Source organism: Anopheles coluzzii, chromosome 2, assembly GCF_943734685.1.
Source record: "Anopheles coluzzii chromosome 2, AcolN3, whole genome shotgun sequence".
NCBI classification, from domain to species: Eukaryota; Metazoa; Arthropoda; class Insecta; order Diptera; family Culicidae; genus Anopheles; species Anopheles coluzzii.
The window spans coordinates 24,769,527-24,791,958 of record NC_064670.1 but is presented as its reverse complement, the minus strand read 5'-3'; the positions used below and the strand labels follow the sequence as shown (position 1 = coordinate 24,791,958).

The 22,432-nt window shown below is 51.6% G+C and overlaps 2 protein-coding genes across 8 annotated transcripts in view; one reads left to right on the top strand and one right to left on the bottom strand.

Moving 5' to 3' along the window:
• Positions 1-149: 149 nt before the first annotated feature.
• Positions 150-15,781, top strand: LOC120953860 (pneumococcal serine-rich repeat protein). 6 transcript variants are annotated; one of them, XM_040374180.2, is made up of 7 exons: positions 150-199; positions 2,228-3,115; positions 4,280-4,378; positions 4,453-5,130; positions 5,332-5,934; positions 6,028-10,651; positions 10,763-15,781. In XM_040374180.2, the coding sequence occupies exons 2-7, from the start codon at positions 2,552-2,554 to the stop codon at positions 10,810-10,812; spliced, it is 6,618 nt and encodes a 2,205-aa protein (XP_040230114.2). In that variant the 5' UTR covers positions 150-199; positions 2,228-2,551; the 3' UTR covers positions 10,813-15,781. The 6 variants fall into 6 exon arrangements, with proteins under 6 accessions (XP_040230114.2, XP_040230115.2, XP_040230112.2 ...); XM_040374181.2 differs by lacking the exon at positions 150-199 and adding an exon at positions 210-308; XM_040374178.2 differs by lacking the exon at positions 150-199 and adding an exon at positions 318-871.
• A 1,346-nt stretch (positions 15,782-17,127) lies between these two features.
• The window catches only part of LOC120952907 (tetratricopeptide repeat protein 28), an 88,300-nt gene continuing 82,995 nt past the window's right edge, over positions 17,128-22,432 (bottom strand). For both annotated transcript variants that reach the window (XM_049606623.1, XM_040372477.2), the window contains exon 5: positions 17,128-21,723. In XM_049606623.1, coding sequence (XP_049462580.1) covers positions 17,558-21,723 — 4,166 coding nt within the window. In that variant the 3' untranslated portion in view covers positions 17,128-17,557. The remainder of the gene's footprint in view (positions 21,724-22,432) is intronic.

The following is a 22,432-nucleotide window of genomic DNA, read 5'->3' as shown; positions in this document are numbered from 1 at the left end:
GAATATTTTGAGATTAATTCAATGCTGTGACAGCATCACTACAGCGGTCATCATTTGCTTGAAAATAAACAACATAACAAAAATTTGCCTTTTCGATGTTTTTTGCCACCCGACGTAGCTGGACAGTGGTAGAGTTCGTCGATGTGCCTTGCATTAGAGGCAAAGTGAAGGTAGGAAGAAGTTTGCTCCGCTATTCTAGGTATTTCGTACATATTTTTGCAGTCGAAAGAAATCTACTTCCAACAGTTGGTGTGTTGTTTGTGTGCTCGCGGTGTCGTTTGTAAAATTGTGTGAAATTGTTTTTCAGGGTAAAAAAGAAAACCACGACAATTCGAGGCTGGTGCGAGCTGTCAAACGTGACGTTCAGCAGAATTCAGTGGTGTCATGTTTTTCGATTGCCAATTTGCATCGTCTTCAGTGTGTAATTCGGTAAAAAGAACGGGCTTGCCCGTGTGGAAAAAGCAGTGAACTGAACATTAGCACCGACGGGTCGCCCGGACAGTTGATCGCAAAGTGCGCAATCCGAGCGGAAGAAAATGTAGCACGAGCTGTCGCGGCCACCATCGTTCCGAAAAAAGCCAGCAGCAGCTCTTTGCAGAAAAGATGTGTCAGACGGGAAGAGAGTGTAGCTGTGTGTAGAACTGTACGGCTATGGCGAGTTGCCGTCAAAAGGTGGCCTAACGGGCAGCAGCACCAGCAGCCCCATTTTTCTCGCTAACCGAGCACGGACACGGACCCGTGGTCAGTGGAAGAACGATACATTGTGTGCTTGTGCCACACTCTATGCATTGGACAGTTTCCTCTTCTTGGTGCAGTCATCAAGCCGCCGCTTCTGGTTGTTCCCGGAGCGAGGAAAAAACTCCAAATACGGGTAATGTCTACGGCTGCGGTGCAAATCGTCGCTGTCGTCGCCACCTCCCTTCCCTAGTGTGGGGTGTGTGTGATCCTCATGTACGTAGCGTGCAGAATGTAAAGTATGTACCACCGCGTCCGTTGTGCATGTTCGGTGACGGTGATTTTCGTGTTTTTCACAGTGCGGTGTGAAAAGAGTGAAAAATCGAGTGCATGGAAAAAATAGTGAGCATGAAAGTACGAAAGGAATAAATTCAGGTGTGGTGGTGTGAGTGAATGTGCGTGAGTGTGAGTGAGTGTGAGAGTATATATAGCGTATGTGTGTGTTGTGTGCGTGTGCATGTGTGCAGTGTGAAGACGTCGCGGCGCTCTGATATCAGCAGCAACAGCAACAAGAGCAGAAGACGACGTAGGTCACAGACGTAGAAACGTCGAAAAGAAAAGGGCTAGAAGAAAAAGGTTTCCTCGAGCTAATCGTGTCTGCGAAGCTACCAACACCACCGAGAGCCCCCTTACAGTACGTTCGTACAGACACAAACACACACACACACACACACACACTCACGTACGCATACGCCGACACGCGAGTGTGTACGCATACAGCCGCAGCGAATCTAAGTAAGTGGCGGTCTCGCGGCTGTCAAGTACGTACGCGATGAATACTGTGTGTGCGGTGGTGTAGCAACGGATGTGTGTGCGCGGGTGAACGGATGAGGGGCGGCGAAGAGTGATTTTCTGGCACGTCGGTTTCTTCTCGGAGCCGCCGGTGTGGCGTACGGTAAAAGGCAGCGCACCGCACCGGGGCAGCAGCTGCAGCTACTAAAGCAGAGAGAACCAGACACGAACAACGCACACGTACCCCGGCTGTATTTCTTACCCACCGTGGAGCGAAATGTGCTGAAGACTAAAAGGAAGAAGTATTTTGCCATCTTAGGGCATAGCGCAGCGTCCGGATGTAGCAGGCCCGGAGTGCTGTGCGCGTTGGAAAATTCACACAGGAGGTAGATTCCCGAAGCACGAGCTAGTGGCGTATGTGTATGTACATTAATATATATAGCCGGTATTTATGTAAAGGCGATCATTATACATATTCCCATTCAGTGGAAATAGTGCAGCGTGTGCAAAGTGTCTACGAATTGGTAGTGCGTGCACAGAAAAAGAAAAGTAAAAACAATAATCCATCCGGCTGTGTGTGGGTCCGTCTCGGGTCCAGTGGGGTTGAAATCGAAGAAATTGCTTCAGCAGTGCCCGACATCATCGTTGCTCGTTTGGTTCTGTGATGTGATTCGTATATTTAAGTGCAAATCCGTGCGTGGAAAAGCTTGTGCTTGATGGCAACCTTTTGCTTTGTTTCGTATCTGAATTTCCCATCTAGGACGTGACGAGCGCGCGGGCAGGATAGAAGAGACATATAAAACTACGTGTGTCCGTCAGTGAAGGCAGAGGGAGGCGGGGAAGTGTGTTAGCGACCGGTAACCACTATCATACAGAGCCCCCATCAGCCGTAGCGCGGGGGAGGGGGTTTGTGGACGGTGTAGCATTGCTTTGGTTTTTAGACGGTCCGGAGAGAAGGAAAGGGAGAGCAAGAAAGGCCGCAGTGATACATCTCCTGTTTAAGGGGTGGTGTGCGGTTCCCTAACGGGGGGCGGAATACACTTCCGCCACCGGTCGGTTGTGGAATCGTAGTCGGAATCGTACGATGGCTCCCTCGCCAGAACTTGGGCAGCCCAAGGCGCCCGACAAACCTGGCAGTGAGGTAGCAAAGCACGAGGGACAATCGACTTCCGGCGAAACGACCGATCGTACGTGCACCGCCAGCGGCAGCAGCAGCACTACCACCGCCACCCCCATCGTCACCACACCATCAGCTACCACCGTTGGAGGCGTTGGCAGTGAAGCAACTGTGAATAATCGTTCCGGCACGGCCGACACCACAGGCGCTTCAATCAACAACAGCAAAGTAGGAACAACCAATGCCAGCCCATCCGGCGCTGCTGCTGCGGCAGTAGTACCGCCCGTCATCACAACGATGGCCATGTCGGCTGCGACAACGACCACTACGACCACTCCGGCTACTGCGGTGAAGGTATCATCGTCATCGTCAACCGCCCAAGCGCCGGCAACTGCTGCAGCAACCGCATCCAGCAGCCACGCCAAAGGGACAGAAAGCAGCAAGAACCCATCATCTTCAGCTACCGCCGGTAACAACAAAGATAACAGCAGCAGCAGTAGCAGCACCCAGCCGTCGTTCGCCCAGGAACCGGTAGGTATCGCTCGTGCTCGTCTGTGCGAATGGGGCGCGGTGTACAGTACAAGTGACATCATTGTGGTTGCGGAATAACCCATTCCCAGATTCTTCCCAAGCCTGCATTGCAATGCTTTTCTACTGTGTTGGGCTGTTTCGGAGAACGGTCGTTGGAAATATTTTTGTTATTTTACCTAGGCAATGAAATGGCACAATTTTCGGCCATATTTGCTAATCTGACGTTTGAAATTACGCGAACTGTCAGAATAGGGTTCGATTTTGCAGAGTGTTTTCTGCTTGCCGAATTTGTGTGCTGCATGTTGCTGCGAGCACGAGTGTGTGTGTGTATGTGTGCTGTGTGCTTTTGTGTGTGCCTTTTCTTTCCAGCACATTGCAATGGTAGTGTGTGTTGTGTGCATAACTGTGTGCGGATAGCAGGTTGCTTTGCATCTTCGGGGAAGAGATGAGACACTCACACACGCGCAACACACCAAAGCTGCATAAGCGAAATGTCAAACATGTTGTGTTGTGTGCGGCAATCGTATGCTGCAAAGTACGCTCTGACCGTGTGAAACTAATGTTTCTTACGGAACTTGCGCTAAATGTGGATGTAAATCGTTAGTTTTGTGAAATTTGTGGAATTTTATTTCCTTTTTCTGCAGATTATTTTTGTAAATATTGGCGCACCTACCTATCGTGTATCGTCGATGCGATGAATTCGATGTTTTCGTATGTCATCAGTTTGATGATATGAAATGTATGGGTGTGTGTGTGTTTTTGTGTGATTATGGCGAGATGATGAAAAAATATGCTAGTGTGCGTGTTGGTCATCTGAATTTTATTTTGTACATTTTCATCGCTAGGATATGCGAGAATAATAGGAGTTCAGCTAAAACGCACGTGTATGCAATATGCAATTTTGGTATACACACAGCGACGACTCGGTGCAAATAGGAGTTTCTCATAGTTTGGGAATGTCCTAACTTTATCCTTATCTCGTGTACTCTAGAATATGTATGTTCGGTGTGTGTATACATAGAAATGTCCAAATTGTTTGCATTGTGCCATCGTCGGGCATTTCATAAGATCTTTGGATTGTGATGTTTGACCCAGCGCAATACTAGTTGAGGTTTGATATTGAATTTGAATTTAACTGGACATTTTTCTACGATTCCATTTCAGCTCGCAACCATGAATGAAGATGCATTGAAAGCTTTGCTGGATGAAGCGATCACCTACAAGTGCCCGAAAGATCGGGAGCACAAGAGCGCAACATTTAACGTACGTATTGCCTAGTGGAAATGTGTGTTCCAGAATCGCCAGTCCGAGCTCTTATTAACGTACATTGCTTACAGGAGTTGCTGAGTAAAACGGAGCGCGAAGACCAGGAGCAGAACTTTTCCTTCACCAGCCGGCCGGTGCACAGCAAACGGGCCTCCGCGCGCCCGACGCAGGGCGGCTCGCTGCAGGACATTACGGAGGCGACCAAGCAGGAGTACGGCTACACCGAGTACTGCACCGGATCGAGCCTCTCCCACAAACGGCATGGCGGTGGGGGCCATGGTGGGTCACGCAACAAGCGTCAAATATCGTCTGTTTCCTCGAGGCAGCGCGAGGGCGGCAGTCTGCCTAGTAACGTGAACGAAACGACCACACCGTCCTACATCAGCGAGCAGCCGTTCCTGAACGAGGTGCGTCGCCCGCTCAAGTCGACGTCGGCGAAGTTTGCTGCCAAAAGCAATGATTACGGCGCGCTGCTGCAATCGGCGCCACTGAATCCGATCGGTGCGAGTGATTGGAGCGGCCTGGCCGGGGAGGAATCTCAATCGGGTGCGGCCGGTGGCGGTGATGGTGGTACTGGTGGATGCACGGGCGCCGGGCCCACGTCGGGCGGTGGAATCGTTGGCTCGGGAACTGGTCCAGCAGCGCATACTGTTATCAATATGGGTGAACTGGACTCGGACGAGGGCCCATCCGGTCATCGCGGTTTCCGGGATATGTATTCCGGACATGCAAACAACGCACTGCAACAGGTAAGTTACCGGACGCTTGACACTGGGCGATTGTGGATAAACTCAGTGTTCAGAGTGAAGGCAATTTGCTTGTGTTGCTGGTTGCTGGTTGCTCAAGCACTCCTCGCGTTTATCCACAACACCTTGTGTGTCACGTCGTTGGGTTCAGGCATTAGGGGGAAGGTAAAAGTACACCCACACCCATCTGGTTAATGTATTCAGTTGTGTATGTTTGTGTCTCAGAACAATCACTACGACTCGAGCGCGGACGAAATCGAGATGATGGGAATGGGTCCCTCGAACGGAACGTCTGCTACTGCCGGTGGTACGAGCGGCACCGGTGGCGCTGCCGGTAGTAGCAGTGGAATGGGCGCCTCAACTATTACCACCGGTTCAAGCCTCGCGTACGGCGGAGGCTCGAGCGCAGACACGTACGGGAATGGGAATGGTAACAGCAGCAACAGCAGCACGTCCAGCACCAGCAGTAGCAGCGGCGGAACGAACCTCGTTGGCTCGTCGGCCGGGGCTGGCGGCCTATCGACGGCAAAGAAAACGTTCTGCTACCCGAAGCCACAGTACACGACCCAGGCAAGCCTGGAAATTGGCCAGTCTTGCAGTGTGAACCGCCCATCGTCGGTGCACCATGTCGACAAAACCGTTTCGTTGCCAATGCTAGAGGCAGTCCAGCTCGGTTCCACATATCCGGCAGTGAAGTGCATGATCGACAGCAGCAAGGTGGATCAGTCCGCCATCAAGTCGGTGCTTTCGTCAAGCAATCAGTTCATATCCACCCCTAGAAGCAGTCTCACCTACCCGACAATACAGGTAGGTTTTTGATAGCAAAAACGACTTTGCTTGTCTCATATATATATGCATATTGATTGGCTTAATATCTCCCCCCTTGTTTTTTTTTTTTAGCAAAAGTTCGACGAGAATGCAAACTCCGTGTCCCAGTTTGGCGGTGGTGGCAGTGGCGGTGGTCTAGGATCCTCTAGCAGTGGCAATCAGATGGGCAGCGGCGGTGGTAGTGGCAGCGGAACCGGTGGCAAAAAGCCTCGTAAACCCAAATCCGACCGTAACACTGTGGTGGTAGTGCCGGAAAATATTGCCGGCTATCGGGGCAAGTCCGACATCGAGGCCCTGGTCAGCTACATTGAAAACACGGACAACGATAAGTCGCAGCAGCCACAGCACCAGCTATCGCAGCAGCAGCAGCTGCAGTTGCAGCAGCAACAGCAGCAGCAACAGCAACAACAGCAGCAACAGTCATCGCTGCAGCTGGCGAGAGGCGGTGCCAACTTGAACAGTGGAAGCGGAGCTGGCGGAATGAATGCAAAGCATGCAAACGCCAAGCAGACCGGTGCCAGTACCACCAACAACAGCGTGGGCGGTGGTGGTGGCGTAGGAAGCGTCGACACCGGAGGCGAAGAGAAGTCGAAGCGCAAGAGCGAAAAGAAACGGGAACGTGCGGCCAAAATGAAGAAAAGTAATTCGCTCGAGGAGCTTAGCAGCTGCAGTAGGAAGAAGGTGGAGGAAGAAAACACTCGGCAAAACCACGTCGAAAAGGCTCGTGCGCAGGAAACGGATCCGGCAGTAACGCTGCGCAACAGCAAATCGAAAAAATCTGCCCAAACCGCTGCCGCCAACACGAATAGTAGCAATGCTTCCGCTGCATCGGCAACTAACTTGGCTGGCAATAACAAGGACGGTGGTGGCGGTGGTGGTGGTTCCAGCGGTGGCGGCAAACGTTCGGAGCGTAGATCTTGGGGAACGGAGGAGCTAAGTTTCTTCGGCAACGATGCGTCTGCTGGTGCGGTACAGGAGGACGGCGCTCCCACGACTGCATCAACGACCGTGGGTGGAAAGGGTAAAAAGGCCAAAGATCACAATGTAACGACTGCTGTACCGACTAGCAACAGTAAGAATGCCAGCTCTGCCGCAACGAACGTATCCGATGGGCCGTCGGCAGTAAATCATAACAGTAAGAAGCGCGATTCGCTACGAATGTCGGTAGAATCGTTAACCGCCCTCGGCGGCGGAAGCGTCGGCACCGGCGGAGAGGCGTCCGATTTTCACGTTGTCACCAAAAAGAAAAAGACAAAAAAGAAGGCACAAATGCTCGGCTCAGAAGATGCGACCAATGCTACCGTGGCAGCATCGTCGTTGGTTAATCGGCGGTACCAAGGCGCGTCGGCCCCGATCCCTAGCGGAGGTGGTTATGCTCGAAACGCAAGCAATAGTGGCAACAGTGGCGGGAGCGGTGGCGGTGGTGGAGGTGGTGGTGGCGCTGGCGTTAGTGGTAACAGTGGTAGATACCATTCCGTCAGCAGTCATTTCACCGCAGATCGTGAGGTGTACATGAACAACGATGTATCGCGACGAAAATCGACTTCCTCTGTTCCACCGTCTGAAAAGTCTGACTCGAGCGATGCCGACTCGGTTCACTCGTTGCCGATCGAAACGAACGCGTCCCGCAAGCAGCAACAAAAGCCGCAGCAGCCGAAAGGTAAAGCCAATCAACAGCAACAACAGCAGCACACTAGTCAACAGCGCCAGGGTACGGCAACGTCGCAGTCTTACGCCGAAATTGCACGTATCGCCAATGTGGAGAAGGCAGGACTGGGCACCGGTGGTGCGAATGGTGCTGGCGGTGCTGGTTTGTCCGCTGGCGCTGGAGATGGTTTGGGCAATCATGCCGAAGGCAGCTCGAGCGCTGCTGCCAACGCGAACGTGATTCAAGATCTCAACTCATCGGAAGCGTTCCCGCAACTAGTCGAATCGCAGCAATTCCATCCGCATCATCACTCGCTGATACCATCGCAACCGGCGTCCGCTGCGTCATCGGGCGGCCAGCAGCACCATCCCCATCTGCAAGCACTGTCGCATGCCACGTGCAATAATAGCGGCGGAACTGTAAATAGCAGCACTGGGAATGGCAACAGCGCGGGTAGCAATAGTAGCAACAGTAGTCATACACTAGGAGCTAGTGCAACGACGCGGGCGACGTACTCGCAAAGTTTGCTCACGGCTGTGAACAACTCGAACGATGAGACAAACAGACATCAGCAGCAGCAGCAGCCCGCATCCGTTGCTGCGACCGGTGCCACATTTGGCAGTGGTAGCAGCGAACTGCAGCAGACCGGCGGATCACACACCGCCAGCAGTGGACATCCGTCAAAGACTGTGGCCGATGGTACCAAAGCGTCACTACACAAGTCGAAAAGTGTCGATAATAATGACATCTACTACTCGAACGAACACTACCCGGCGCTGGAGAAAACGGTCAAGAGCTATCATCACGCGAGAGCGAACAACAGCGCGGATCCGGTCACCGGCACGAGTGTATCAGCAAATGCGGGTTCCGCCAATGTGGCCAATGGCAAAAACGCACCAAAAGCAGCTGGTGCTGCTATCGTTTCCGGCAGCAATCCCGCGCCTGCTTCAAGCGCGTTGAGTTTCGGGCAGGTGGCCGCCGCTTCCAACGTTACTGGTACACAGACGTCGAGCTCCTCCAATCCCTCGGCAACGGCAAATCCGACAGCATCGAAGAAGGGCAAAGCGAAAAAGGATCTCAGTGGTAACGGGGCAAACACTGCTGCTGCACCACCACCGGCACAGCAACAGCAGCACGGCACGGAAGTGGAACAGTCGGCCGCCAGCAGTACCGAGTCGTGGAATCATGCTGCGAATGCGATGGTGATTGACACTGATTCACACTCCACCACGATGTTACCGTTTGATACGCGAAGTCCCATGAACGGGGGACCGGGTGTCAATACTATCCACTTCATCCAAACATCGCCCCAACCACAGCAACAGCAGCAGTCGCATGGGCCCGCCGATGGTCCTTCGCCGGCGTCCCAGCAAACGTCTACGACTGGCAAGCGGAACAAAAAGGATAAACAACAGCAGCTTCAAACTGCGTCTACTGCGGCTGGAAACAAGTCAACCGGTGGTGGCAGCAACTCGACTACAGCGCCGGGTACGGCAAGCAATAGCAACAATCAGCTAACCCGAAATAAGAATCGTCCAGCCGTGATCATCGTGAACGACAACGAGCCGAAATCGAACGAATTTACGTTCGGCTTCGATATCGACCAGGAGCTGCTGTTTGGTGATTTCAGCGAGGAGGATCGCAAGCTGCTCGAAGGAGGAGATGGCGCCAACTGTCGCGAACCGCCGAAAAGCAAGGGCAAGCAGCAGCGCCGCAATAGTGGCGGTACTGGTGGTACTGTGGCTGGTAGCGAACCGCCGGTTTCTTCGTCATGCAGCAGCAACAGTACGGCAGTGCAAACGGCGGATCCCGATTACGGGTTGATGCAGCAACACCAGCCGAATGCCGCCCTGTCTCCGATGGCCCCACTAGACAATACGCGTAGCAGCAGCAAGACATCACCGTCGTCCGGATCGTCCTCCGTTTCGTCCTCGTCGGCGTCCCTGTCCTCGTCCACCACGTGCAATAGTTACCAGCAACAATCTGCGCATCCGGTGGTACAAATGGTGGCCGGCGATCCGCTGGGTGACGTAAATGAGGCCACACACGATGGTGCCGTAACCGGCGCGAGCATATTCCATCAGCCACCGCCGGTCGCTCCCTCGCTGCTGTTGCACCCGATCTACACGCAACCGCCCCCGACCCTACCGCCGCCACATCTCACCCCGGCGGTGCAATCGGTGGCCGGTTCCGTCCGACCGCCCCCAATACGGCATCACGTGCAGCAGCCACAGCAGCAGCAGCATCAACCGCCGCCGCCGCCGGCGCCGCTCCACCACCAACAGCACCATCACAATCAGTATGCTCTTCCACCGCCCGTTATGACACCGGTGACTGGTGGTGCTGTGCCGGGGGTTGCTGCTACCGTTGCTGTACCGGTGAAGGATGCTAATGGCAATCCGGCTGCTGCTGCTGCCGCCCCGCCTGTAGTGGCGATGCCGACCGGACATCTTATAACGGTTCCACCACCGCCGCTACCCTCAACGTTGGCGATTGTGCCGACGGCTGCACCGTACGTGTTGTTGCCGGCAGCGCCCGCTCTTCCGCCCGTTGCTGTTACCGCTCCGCTGATTGTTCCTGCAGCTGCTGCTGCCCCAGCGGCCGCCCTGATCGTTCCGCAGCCGGCTGCTGTCATCAAGGAGCTTGCCTCGCCGCCGACCGTGCAGAACGATTTAATCAACAACAATGCCACAACACACCACCAACCACAGGCCGTGGCACCAGCCATTGCAGTAACGAACAATAATAGTATTGCTCAAAGTTACCATCAGCAACAGCAGCAGCAACAGCAGCAGCAGCAGCAACAACAACAGCAACTGCCCAAGGTTCAAATAATGACGGTTGACACTGCCGCGCAGACACATTCAACGGTGTCGCCATCGCAACAGTCCTCTTCCTCGGTCGGCTCCGTCGAACCGACAACGAAGCCGGCGCAGCAACCGATGGTGCGTGAGAAGATGAAAGAGATCAATCTGCGTTTCATTGCACCCGAGCAAGTGCACACGACCGAATACAATCACGATAAGATTGTGTTTTTCGTAGGAACAGGTATGTGTTGCAGTGTCCTTTAACTATGTATTGGGTGACGTGGAATTGTAGTGCTAGCAAAGCTATCGATCGAAGAATGTCTTTCTAAATACGAATAACATATTTTTTCAGCCTGGGAAGATGCCATTTGCGGTTCTACGAAGTACTACGAGGATAAGTAAAAGCGCGCGCGGCTGTGTGGTAAAGAAGAGTTACACAATAGGACGTGGTGGCAGTATAAACACAACAAGAAGAAGTAATGAACGTCGTGAGAATTAGTCGTATCAGTGTATCAGTCACTAAGTCACATAGTTTGTAGATGAAAGGAGCATAAAACAAACAAAACGCGCTTACTGTGAAACGTCTAGGTCAAACAATATGATGAACCGAAGTCTATGGTTTGCGAAATCGACAAATACAAAACAGAAGGGAAAAAACGTAAACAGAAAATGCTTAGCATTCGCAAAAGTAGGAACCATTAGCCCCCGATGCCGATGATTCATTGAACAGGGTTCAGAGAGGATGCACAACCAACCGAACCAAGAGTGTGCGAGTGTGCGCGCGCGCGCACGTTTGTGTGTGAGTGTTGTATAGTAGTTAAGCGTAAAAAAGTATATCTAACATATATATGATGCGTTTAAGAACGCTAAACAGCGAAACCAGTATGCATCTTCAACTAGGCGACGAATCACACCGTTTATGAACGCTCTGCTGCCCCGGACGGATCAGTGTATTTAGGTATCGTTCGTTTTCTATTCTTTATTCATTACACAACATTTCTAAGTTGTTCACAAACATGCACACCACTCGCACACAAACTTCGAACTGCACTTTAAATCCTTTCATCGCTGATTGTATCGATGTCTCTTTCCTCCCATTTAAATGCCGCATGCCCTAAGATCTCTATTTTAGCAGCAAATGTTCAAGAGAGCGATACACGATGTTTGTTATGCAAAACGTAACCTATCCGTTCGTGCCATTTCTACCGTCACTGTCGCTAATAAACGAGTAGTTTCTACGTTTGAAATTGTGCACTGGTGGTTCCATTGCATCATTGCCATATGCGCAGCGCAGTAAGCAATAAACCAATAGTAAGCCGCCGCTATCCTCAAACAGGAGCTTGATCCCTTTTTTCGATCCGTATCGAACACAGTTGTTGCTTCAGGCAGATTGCGCGACTGAATGTAAAATGTGCGTGTGCATGTTCAGGAGAAAATGTCGATATGTCAGGTCAGGATGAGCTATGACGCGCACCCCATGTGATGGGTTTTCCGTTGTTCCATTCTTAAATTTTCCTTCTTCGTTTCATATTGCATTGGTCTAGGGAAAACTAGACCGAAACTCTCTACCTACTGTTGCATCGACAGTATCATTAACGTTCACAGACATTCGGCGTATTGGAACGTATGTATGTGCGTTTGCGTGTAACGTTTGGGGGAGAATAGTTTTCTTCCGTTGCGTTTACACAAGCTCCACCTAAACATGGCACTACACTACACAGCGATACAGTGATGCAGGAGCAGCTTTAGCAGAGCGTTAGAACGGAATGTGACATAAAGCGGAAGAAGGTGTGTACCATGTGTAAGAATAGCGGAACCTTCACCCTTTCCTCCTTGTAATAGCTGTTAAACACTTTAATTTGTGGGGAAGCGGAAAAATGAAAGATTGTTAAACAAAATAAAACCAGAAAAGAAAACAGCCGAAAGTCACTTAGGATAGTTTAGCGTACGATTGAAAACAAGCGATAATGATGGTAGCATGTGTTAAAAACAAGTAGGCATGGTTTTGCATCGATTTGCGCAATCGTGCTGGTGTGCTTGTACGTGTCTGTTGTGTGTTGTGCGGTGTGAATGGGTGGTGAATTGGAGGAGCACCAGCAGCAATCGGATGCTGAGACGTCTACTGAATTTTAGCGCACTGCGTCCAGTGATAAAGCGAAACAAGCTACTATTCTACAAACAGCAATCGGTTGTTGCTTGGCAAACAAAAGTAAAACGCTAGATATAAGAAGTGTCGTGTGCGTGTGTGTGTGTGTGTGTGTGTGCGCATGAAAGAGAGCGAAAGAGACAGAGCGAACGGGTGACTTGGTCGGGAAGTGTGAATGTGTGTGAGTGATGTGCGTGTCTGTGTAAAATAGTGCGTGCGAATAAATTATTACTGAAACGAAAACGGAGGAAAAAAAACGGAAAAAGAAAGGTAACATAACAACCAATGTGATTTTAGTAACTAAACGAGCGGTGATGTAGAGAAGAGAGAAAATACTGAAAAACGCTATAAAAAAAGGGAAGCAGAATCACGCGAAAGAAGGCAAACATTAGTTATGTTGTATAACATTAGATGTAGAAAACAAGAACAAATAATAGTTAGTGGTGTATTGCAGCATACAGCACGTTCGGAGGATGTTCACTGCAAAGGCCGGAGATCGGGCCTGCCGGTTGCTAGGGAGATGCTATGCGGATGTACTCCAGGTGTGTAGTAACGTGCGCGGCAGCGTGATAAGTGTTAGGAAGATCTTCTCGTAATAATACAGAATCATCATCTTCCCGTGTGAAACATTACATGTGTGCACATGTCCAGGAAGGAGCCAGTCGTGCGGTGTGTGGAAGCTGCAAACTGCAAAGCAAGAGCAACAGCGAATGGTGAGAGAAAACAACAAAAAATAAGTAGACCGTGACTGTGTGGAGAGTGGGGATTGAGTTAACAATCATGGTTCGATTTTGGTAGTGGAGATCAGCAGCATAAACACAATCGTAATTCATACAATGCCAGTGAAATCACACACCACTCTCATGGGCAGTGAAAGGGAGGATGTTTGCATGTTACTAGAAATAAGAAAGAGAAAAAAGATACGCGGTCACGGTGATTCACACACCGAAGAAACTGTCCTTCACGTTCGGACGGCTCGGAACGTGTGACTAGGCGAGTCAACTCACCAAACACAGCAGCATTACGGGGTTTAGGGGTAAAGGCTCGACTGCTAGATTGTTGTCATCAAACGTGGTGGTGGCACAGTCAGTGCAATGGAGAGGGAAACACGAAAAGAGCATGCCTTGCCGACAGTATCGTGTTTTTTTTGTTCGTGTCTCTTCTTCTCACAAGCAAAAAGCCGCCATGCCGGTAAAAGTAATCGATCTAAGGACTGCAAAAACACACACGGATCAGAGCTACTGTAATTAAGAGTTATATTATATATATATACATACATATATACATATACTATATTTAAAGCCAAGGCAATTCGTTACTGTCCGTTGGAAGGGAAGAGCAAGAGATTGAAAGAAGAATTGGAGAGCAGAAAAAGCGCAAACATGCACATGGTTTGTGCAAGATAGATGCAGCGTATGCAAAATCTGCGCGGCTGAAAGAAGAAACATAAAAGTATGCAAAAAAAGAAAACAATCTGCTGGTGTGTGCTGAAAAGTATGGAAAGGAAAGAGAAAGAGCTTTTGCGTAGGAAAAGTCAATAGAAAGGCAAAATGGTAAAAAAACATGGAAGGCAGACGGACTAGCGAAAAAAAAAGCTTAAAATGTATAACTATAGTCATTAGGAAACTTAGGCAAAAAAGAAGAAATCAATGAATTCTGCAAAAAAAAGTCAACGGGAAGAGCAAAAAAAAAAAAACGGAGCGGATAGCGCTTCGTGTGGGATTCGCATTATGTTGTGTTCGTTAAAAAATAAGAGCTACCTTTAAAAATATCAAAGGGTGGAAAAATGATTTCCGAAAAAAAACAACAACAAAAACACACAAATCCAGCCAAAAGCAGCAGAGGAAGAGCAAGCGTTGTGCAGCAATCGTGGTTAGTAAACCCTCATTGGGCAACAACGCACGGTGGAGACTGGTTAGTGGAAAAAGATGGGGAATGGAGAAAAGGATGAACAACAACAAATAACACATACAAACAAAATCGTGAGACACTCATTGAGGAAACTGCCTTCACGAGTCACAGAGAAGAGGAAATCATGGGCATGGAAATGCGGGACACGCCGCAAAAGCCGAATAACACGAACAAAAACAGACAGGCCGCAAAAATATGTCCACGGGGCAGTAACAAAACAAAAAAAAAAAACGAACACGCAAACATACCCACACATACGTTAGATAGTTTCGGAAAAGAGAAAATTTACAAAAAAATGAGTACGTCAAAGAAGAAGCAAAAAAAAGAAATAATAAATTATGCTAGGAGCGCAAAACTGAAAAAATATAGAAGTAAACACAACAAAACACACAAACACATACACAATAATGCAACAAAAGTGAAAATGAGGAATACATAAATGGAGGAAAAAAAATCAAGCACACAAACAAATCCCCATTTACACACAACCTAGGATGCACGAAGAAGAAGTGCAAATGAAAATGCAATGGTGAAAAAATAGAGAAGAAATTAGTGGACTGTTAAGGAAACGCGCGAAGATGAGAAAGTAGGAGGAGTGAAGGAGAAGGAGCAAGAAGAGCATTGTGAACCCAAAGTTGGTATGTGAGCAGAGAATGAAAGAGAAACACTAAGATATGAGGGAGAGGAAATGGAAGTTCTTTTTTTTTGTTGTTGTTGCTAAAAATGGCAAAAACGCGCTAGTGTGTGCACGGGAGTAAAAGAATGGTGGCAAAACAAACGAGGGTTAAAGAAAATGATGCGTAATGAACGGTGGAGATGGCAAGAAAAGGAAGTATGGAAAGCGAAAGAGGAAATATATTAGAAGTCAGCAGCAAAACAACCGCCCCCTTTTCCCGCCCCACCCCATTTATCGTAATAGAAATTGCAATAGATAACAACGCAAAGCAGGTACACAGGTATCAACACACTTAAATACGAACACAAGAACACATACACACTTACAGCGATACAATACAATTACAATAGTTTTCACAGAACAAGCAGAAGAGAGAGAGAGAGAGAAAAAACAAACAAATAAAATACAAACACACTCACAGCTCGAAGTAACAATATAATTTAGTAGTTAAGCTGACGTGTATAAGAAACGGAAGTGGAAAGTGAAGAGAGCAAATGGTGTGAAACCCTCCTTCCTGCTACTACCACTACCAACTACTGTGTTGCGCATTTGCCCCAAGTACAGTTGCGTTTCCCATTTCTGTTTAAATCTATAGTATTTTATCCTTCCTTTTCGAAATTAAACTACCAAATCTTATACATTCTTGTCTCTGATTGTGTTCGCGGAAAAAAATCTCTTCAATTGATGGAAAATCTCTTCAATTGCTGCAGAAGCTATAAGCCTGTGCAGCGCGCACAACCTAAAGCTATATTGTGTTCCGAATGCATTAGTGCTACATTGCAGTGTGTGTAATTAGTGAACATCTTTCGCGCTTTCGCTCAGCAATTATGTCTCGAACCGGGGAAAGGAATGCGTGCGCACAGTAGCGGCGGCGGTGGTGGTAGGGCGGTGGGCGGAAACCCACTACGGAGAGATGGAAAAAATAAATGGAAACCCTTTTTTTATTTATGTTTGTAAATTATTACGCAAGAAGAAGATGAAAAAAAAAACCGCAAGAAAATAGAATAAAAAAGAGTCAAAGAAAAAACAACTGCTATGCTAATATTTTTAACAATATCCGGAAAATTCAAATCATCAAACTGTGCATTGGTATCTATGGCAATGAAGGAGGACGGTGTGGTGTTCAGAGTTGATGGGATGATCGTAATCACTTTAGAGTTGGGCAAAATTAGCAAAAAAGTGAAACTGGGTCCGGACGGTTCCAACAAATTTCGGAACCTTTTAGGAAGGATAGGTTCAACCAGACACCCCGGAACCGTCCGAAATCGTTTGGAATCGATTGGAATCGTAGTCGGGCGACGTTTATTTATTTATTAATTTTTATAGAGACTTCTAGCCTATTGCTTTCATTCGCCTCAAGAATCAATGAAATCAAGAATGAGATCTTATTTTAAGATCTAGAATTCTTCTTTGCTTGCCATTTGTGGCTTACAATTACTTTACTCTGGGTGTTAATAATTATTAACAGAAGAATCGTTGACACAGTGTTGTTTCCTGTGATTCCCGACAGAGAGCGACACAGAAACTGTTAAGTGTGTTCAGTGCCTACTATTGCGCTGATGGAACCTCTTAGTGTACCGAGAACAAAAGGGCTTGCCCGTTTTACGGTGTTCAAGTGTTTCAAGGCGATCAGTTGGGTTGCAATGAACTCCGATCATTTTGTGATAGTTTGGGGAATGTTTTCGTTGCGGAAAAAGAGAAAGATATGTCAAATAAATGTGTCTTCTCACATGCACTAATGCACTAATAACTACAATGATTCCAGGTCCATTTCGATGATTCCACCGATTCCGGACGAGTCGGAATCGGAATCAACTTAGTCAAAACCATGGCAGGAAACGTGGAAACGTGGAAACGCGATGCGGAGACTTACTTACCTTCATCTTTATGGCTTTCAGTGTGTTTCTCTCTACCTTTTCAAACAACTTTTCGGATTATACGATACGATTAATACACAAAACATACAAGAACACTAGCGTCATAAAATGAAAATTGGCTCCCGCAAGGGTTTTTTTCAATAACTTAGCGTAACGAAGAAGGAGTACAACTCTCCATCTGCTGAACATAAATATCATGTTTAGCATGTATGTTACAGTTAATATCATCTTCACCTGGGAAGGGTTGCTAAACATTACGAACGACCGTTTTCTATTGATTAAAATACCTATTACTTTCCTATTACCTGTACAAAAAACTTGGTGGGAGGAGCCAAAGTTACATAAATGCTGCACTTCCTAGCTCTGTAATCCTTTCTTTAAAATCTGTTCATATCTTACACACAACATACATACACTCACATTAAAAATCTGTACACAGTTTTTAATGTACGTTCTATCTAAACAGTCTTTCTCTGGGTTGAGCTAACCTCCCAACACTATGGGAGTCGTCCCTTGGGAAGGTGAGCACACCATGGCTCACGTGTCTATGATGTACTTTCCCCTTTGCTGCGTTACGGTCGTGCCGGTTGGCATGGTTACGGACGACGCCATCTGCTGTGCCGCGGACGAACCATTCGGATCGCCGCCACCACCGGTGCTTTGCTGTGTTTGTAGCTGCTGTTGCTGTGTTGATTGTTGCTTTTGCTGCTGCTGCTGCTGCTGCTGCTGGGAGGAGGAGGAGACGATCTGCTGCTGCTGCTGCTGACTCTTGGAGGTAGCAACGGTCGAGCCGGTAATGTCGGTCCGGAAGCTGCCGGAGCACTGCGAATCGGCCACGCTGCGGCCGTCCCCTTCGTCGCGCCGCGACAGGTCGGAAAACGGCGAACCGCTCCGCTTGACCACGGTCGAGAGGGAGTTCTCGGTCGAGGAGGACAGATTGCTCGTCAGCCCGCTGCTGACGGACGATTTCAGCTGCTTCTGCTGCTCCAGTATGTCGGCCGTGGTCAGATCGCTCGCCTTCACGATGTTCGGCGACACGTTGCTCAGCCACGGTTTGTTCGAGCTGGACTTTTTCGCCATCGTGCTTGCGCCGAGCGCGGCCGTCATCGCGGCGACGGCGGCCACGGTCGAGGTGGCGCTGCACCCGCACAGCAGATCGGACGGCGAATGGCAGATGGCACAGGCGCCCTCGTCCAGCTTGCTCGACGTGGTCGCGTTCATCTCGATCTCGTTCATCGCCTCGGCCAGATTGCCCACCGTGAGGGCGGCGCTCGGTTTGTTCAGCATCGAGGCGGCCGCTGCCGCGGCCGAACTGGCCCCGCCTGCCGATAATGCACCACCGGCACCGGCACCACCACCGTTGCTGCTGTTGCTGCCACTGCCCTTGCCCAGGTCGGGCGATTCGTCGTAGTTTTTGCTGAGCAGCAGCTTGGACAGGGACGGCGCCAGCCCGAGCCCGATGTTGCGCTCGTGGTACACCTCCGAGATGGTCGGTGTCATCTCGCGCGACATGTGGCGCAGGATCGAGTCTTGGATCGTTTTCTGGCTCGATTTCGCGCCCGGCTGAACGTCCTTGCTGGACGCGGCGCCCGGTCCGGGGGCGCCCGCACCGACACCGCCCAGCGGTGGTGCGTGGGCCGAGGCTGTGTGCGAGGCCGCAACCTTGCCGCCGAGGCCCAGATCGGCCGGGGATGCTTCCGCCAGCGGCAGCATTTCGGCGTCGGTCGGCGAGAAGTAGAGCTTGTTCGCGTTCAGGTTCAGCGTACGCTCGTCGTCCGGCAGGGTCGAGAGGGGTTTGCGGGGCGGCGCGGCAAGGCTGCCGAGTGTGGCCGCCGATGAGATCTCGGTCCGGCAGCTGAGCCGATCGAGAAAGCCGAACTGATCGACCGGCAGCTTCGAGCGGCTGATCGTGCTGGTCGTGCTGTGCAGCGGATGGCCGTGGAGCTGTTGCTGGTGGAGTTGTTGTTGCTGTTGTTGCTGCTGATGCTGCTGCTGCTGCTGTTGGTGGTGCTGCTGCAGATGCTGCTGACCGGCGGCGGTGGGGATGTGTGGCATCGGGCCCATCTTCAGCTTGTTGCGCGTGCGCATACTCTGCAGGCTGTGCGCCAGCGAGGTGAGCTTGCTGCTGATGGAGGCCGCATTGGAGGGGCCCGGGCCACCGGGCGGCAGATCGAACGAGCGCTCAAACTCCGAATCGGAGCTGGTCGATTCGAGCACCGAGAGCGATTTCTGGCCGCCACTCTTGCCGCCGGCGACGCCAACAACACCACCAACGGACGACGGTCCGACCGCCCCATTGATGTTGTTGTAGACCGGGGCGAGCGGTGCGAGCGGCCGCAAACTCTCCACCATCGGCAGCGTCTGGCGGGGCGGCGGTAGCGGCGGCAGATGATGGCCCTGGTGGCCGGCGGCCCGGCGCAGGACGGTCGCGTGCCCCGAACCCTCCCAGTCCGTGGCCGAGCTGGCGGAACTGGAGCTGTCCGGCCGGCGATGATGGTGGACCGGGTTGGGATGGTGGTGCACCCCGTCCGGTAGGCCGGCGTACCCGGACGCCAGCCCGGACGGGGCAGCCGTCTGCCCGTGGCCACCGTTCATCGTGCCGTGCAGCAGCCCGTTGCCATTGTTGGTGTACAGGTTCTTGATGCGCGTCTGGTGGGCCAGCGCGAGCGAGACGTTCTGATCGACGGTTTGGATCGTGACCGGAGGGCTCGGCGTAAAGGCGGCATCACTCTCGCCGCCACCGCCCGGTCGCGACACCTTGATCGTACCGCGCAGGCTCGAGTAGCCGAGTCCCTTGGCGAGATGGTCGCTCTTGAGCAGAATCTGCTGCGTGGTGTACCCATCCGACAGCTCACTGTCGGTGGTGTTGGCCAGACTGGTGTCGAGCGCAGGTCCATTGGCGGCCGGTGCCGTTTGCGCACTGTCCGTCTGGCCACCGTCCGGTTCGCCGCGGCGCCGCACGTACGAGATGAAGGCGCTGCGCGTGCTCAGGAACGGGACGCGGCGCAGCGGCAGTGGAGGGCGGGAGAAGTTATAGCTCGACTGCGATTTGACCGTGACGGCCGGTGAGATGCTACGTTGCTGCGAGTCCCCGCTCGTTGGCGTTGGACTCACGCTGGAGGACACTTTCATCTGCTGCTGCTGTTGCTGTTGCGTCACTTGTTGCTGCGACGACTGTTGCTGCTGCTGCTGCTGCTGCGCAGACTGTGACTGCGATTGCTGCGACTGTTGGCCGGTTGATTGTTGCGCCGCGGCGGCACCCTGCTCGTCCTGCTCGTCCTCCTCGTTCAGCGACTCCGAGCTGCTGCTCGACTCGATGCCCAAGCTCTTGGGCGCCTCCTGCGTGTCGAACAGTGCCAGCAGCGCTTGCAGCACGAACTGGCAGTTGCGCCGGTTCGCCTGCTTCCCGGTGCGCAGCGTCACCTGATCCTGGCCCACCTCCATCAGGTCGAACCCGAGCGAGGCGAGCAGCTCGTGGCAGCCGGACACACGCCACAGCCGCACGCTCAGCGGCACATCGATCGCGCTCTCGTTGTCGGTCGCCTTGGACGGGAACTGCGCCACCACGTTGCGCATCACGCCAATGATTTCGTCCGCTATCTCCGCCCCGTGCACCAGCTTCGACAGCGCGTGCAGGGTGGTCGGGGACAGCCCGAGCAGCGCCTGCAGGCTCGCCGAGCACTGGGACAGCCGGTCCTCCGGGTCGCTCTGCGGGAAGAACACGCTCGACGGGATGCCGTTGGCGGCCGGCTCGAACCGGAACCCGACCGCCATCAGCAGATCCTTCCAGCCGCTCACCGGGCCCGCCTTGTTGTCGATGCTCTTCTGCGTCGTGTACATTGCGTTCTTCTGGCCGCGGTGGATGCGCTGCAAGCTCTTCTCCACCAGATGCAGACAGACGCGCAACGCGTCCCGGCACTTGTCCGGCGTGCGCATCAGCTCGCACAGCGCCTGCCCGATCAGTGCCACCTTGTTGGACAGCCGCACGTTCCCGCCGATCAGGATGAAGCCGGCCCAGTTCGCCGGATGGGCAAAGTGCTTCGTGTGCTGCACGGTTTGCATCGCTTCCGCCAGCGCACGGGCGGCGCGCGTACCCTGCAGCAGTGCGGAGTAGAACGCACGCAGCAGTATCTTGGCGGCCGTTTCCGGCACGGGCCAGAGCGACACGAGCACGGCACCGGTGCCGGCAAACAGCCAGCTGCTGGCAAGATTTGCCACTCCGCTGCCCGTGATCGGTTCGACCGAGTGGTACGAGCTCAGCACGACCAGCTTGGCGGTGAGCCTCATCGACAGCAGATCGGCCGCACTCAGTATGAAGTCGGACAGGGGCGGTATTTCCATGTTGGTGGTGGACAGGTCGGTCGGCTCTTCGTCGTTGTCGGCGCCGAGCAGTTCACCGGCCGCGCTCGGATAGAACCGCTTGCCAGTGCTCGGTGAATCGAGCACCTCGCCCGGGCTGAGCACGACCGCGCCCAGCTTCCAGCTCACGTTCGCGGCAAAGTGGACGCACTCGGCGGCCGGCAGCTCCGACACGATCGCCTCTTTGGTTGCGCTCGTGCTGACGAGCGGCTTCGTGTTGAGCATGTCGGACACCATGGCCGCCTCCTGCAGCGAGGCGGGCGAATCCGACCAGCCCCACGTGTCCGACAGCGAGGACGGTATCTTTGGTCCGCCGATCACGAGCGCACTGTTCAGCCCTTCAGCTGGGTGGGAAGAGAAAGGAACGTTCATTAGTGGTTGGGGTTCGATGATCATCAAGGTGCGAACATAGTAGTATGTACAAGTGGAGATGAAATTTTGGGGTTACGGGTCTATTTTTCTTTAAAAGCGCGACTGTGATGTTATGAATTTTTCACCAATTGCGAGGTCATTGAGTTCCCCAACTGGTAGATAGTATTTCTTATGAAATTTAAATACCATTATGACATTTTTGAGGTTCTCCCAATTCTTCTCCTTTGGCACAACAACCGCTGTCGGTCAAGGCCTGCCTGTACCTCTAATGGGCTTGGCTTTCAGTGGCTTATTGATTGCCATAGCAAGATAATCGGTCCTACGTATGGTGGTTTGGTCCATTCGGAGCTTGAACCCATGACGGGCATGTTGCTAAGTCGTACAAGTTGATGACTGTACCATGAGACCGGCCCAACCGGAGGTTCTCCCAGAGTTCCTTATAAAAAAAATCGTGGAAAAGAGCCTTCCTATCCAGGCTTCCGAGACTTATTAGTAAGACACAATCAGCCTAATAGTCAATAATCTTTGCCCCGGGAAAATGCAGTCCGGTTGGGAAACAATTCTGTCCGGCTTTGTAGGAGCCGGCGCAGCTATCGAATAGTATCACCCATTCTACGATGATTATGTATCTAGGCTTAATGTCTTGATCGGTCCTGTGGTAGAGTCGTCGTCTCGTATGAC

What these genes read in the sequence shown, in the direction of transcription:
- LOC120953860 (XM_040374180.2), top strand. Translation starts at nt 2,552, where the DNA reads ATGGCTCCCTCGCCAGAACTTGGGCAGCCCAAGGCGCCCGACAAACCT. An exon ending in CAAACAACGCACTGCAACAG is followed by an intron (nt 5,131 to 5,331) that starts GTAAGTTACCGG and finishes TAATGTATTCAG; the next exon opens with TTGTGTATGTTTGTGTCTCA. An exon ending in TCACCTACCCGACAATACAG is followed by an intron (nt 5,935 to 6,027) that starts GTAGGTTTTTGA and finishes TTTTTTTTTTAG; the next exon opens with CAAAAGTTCGACGAGAATGC.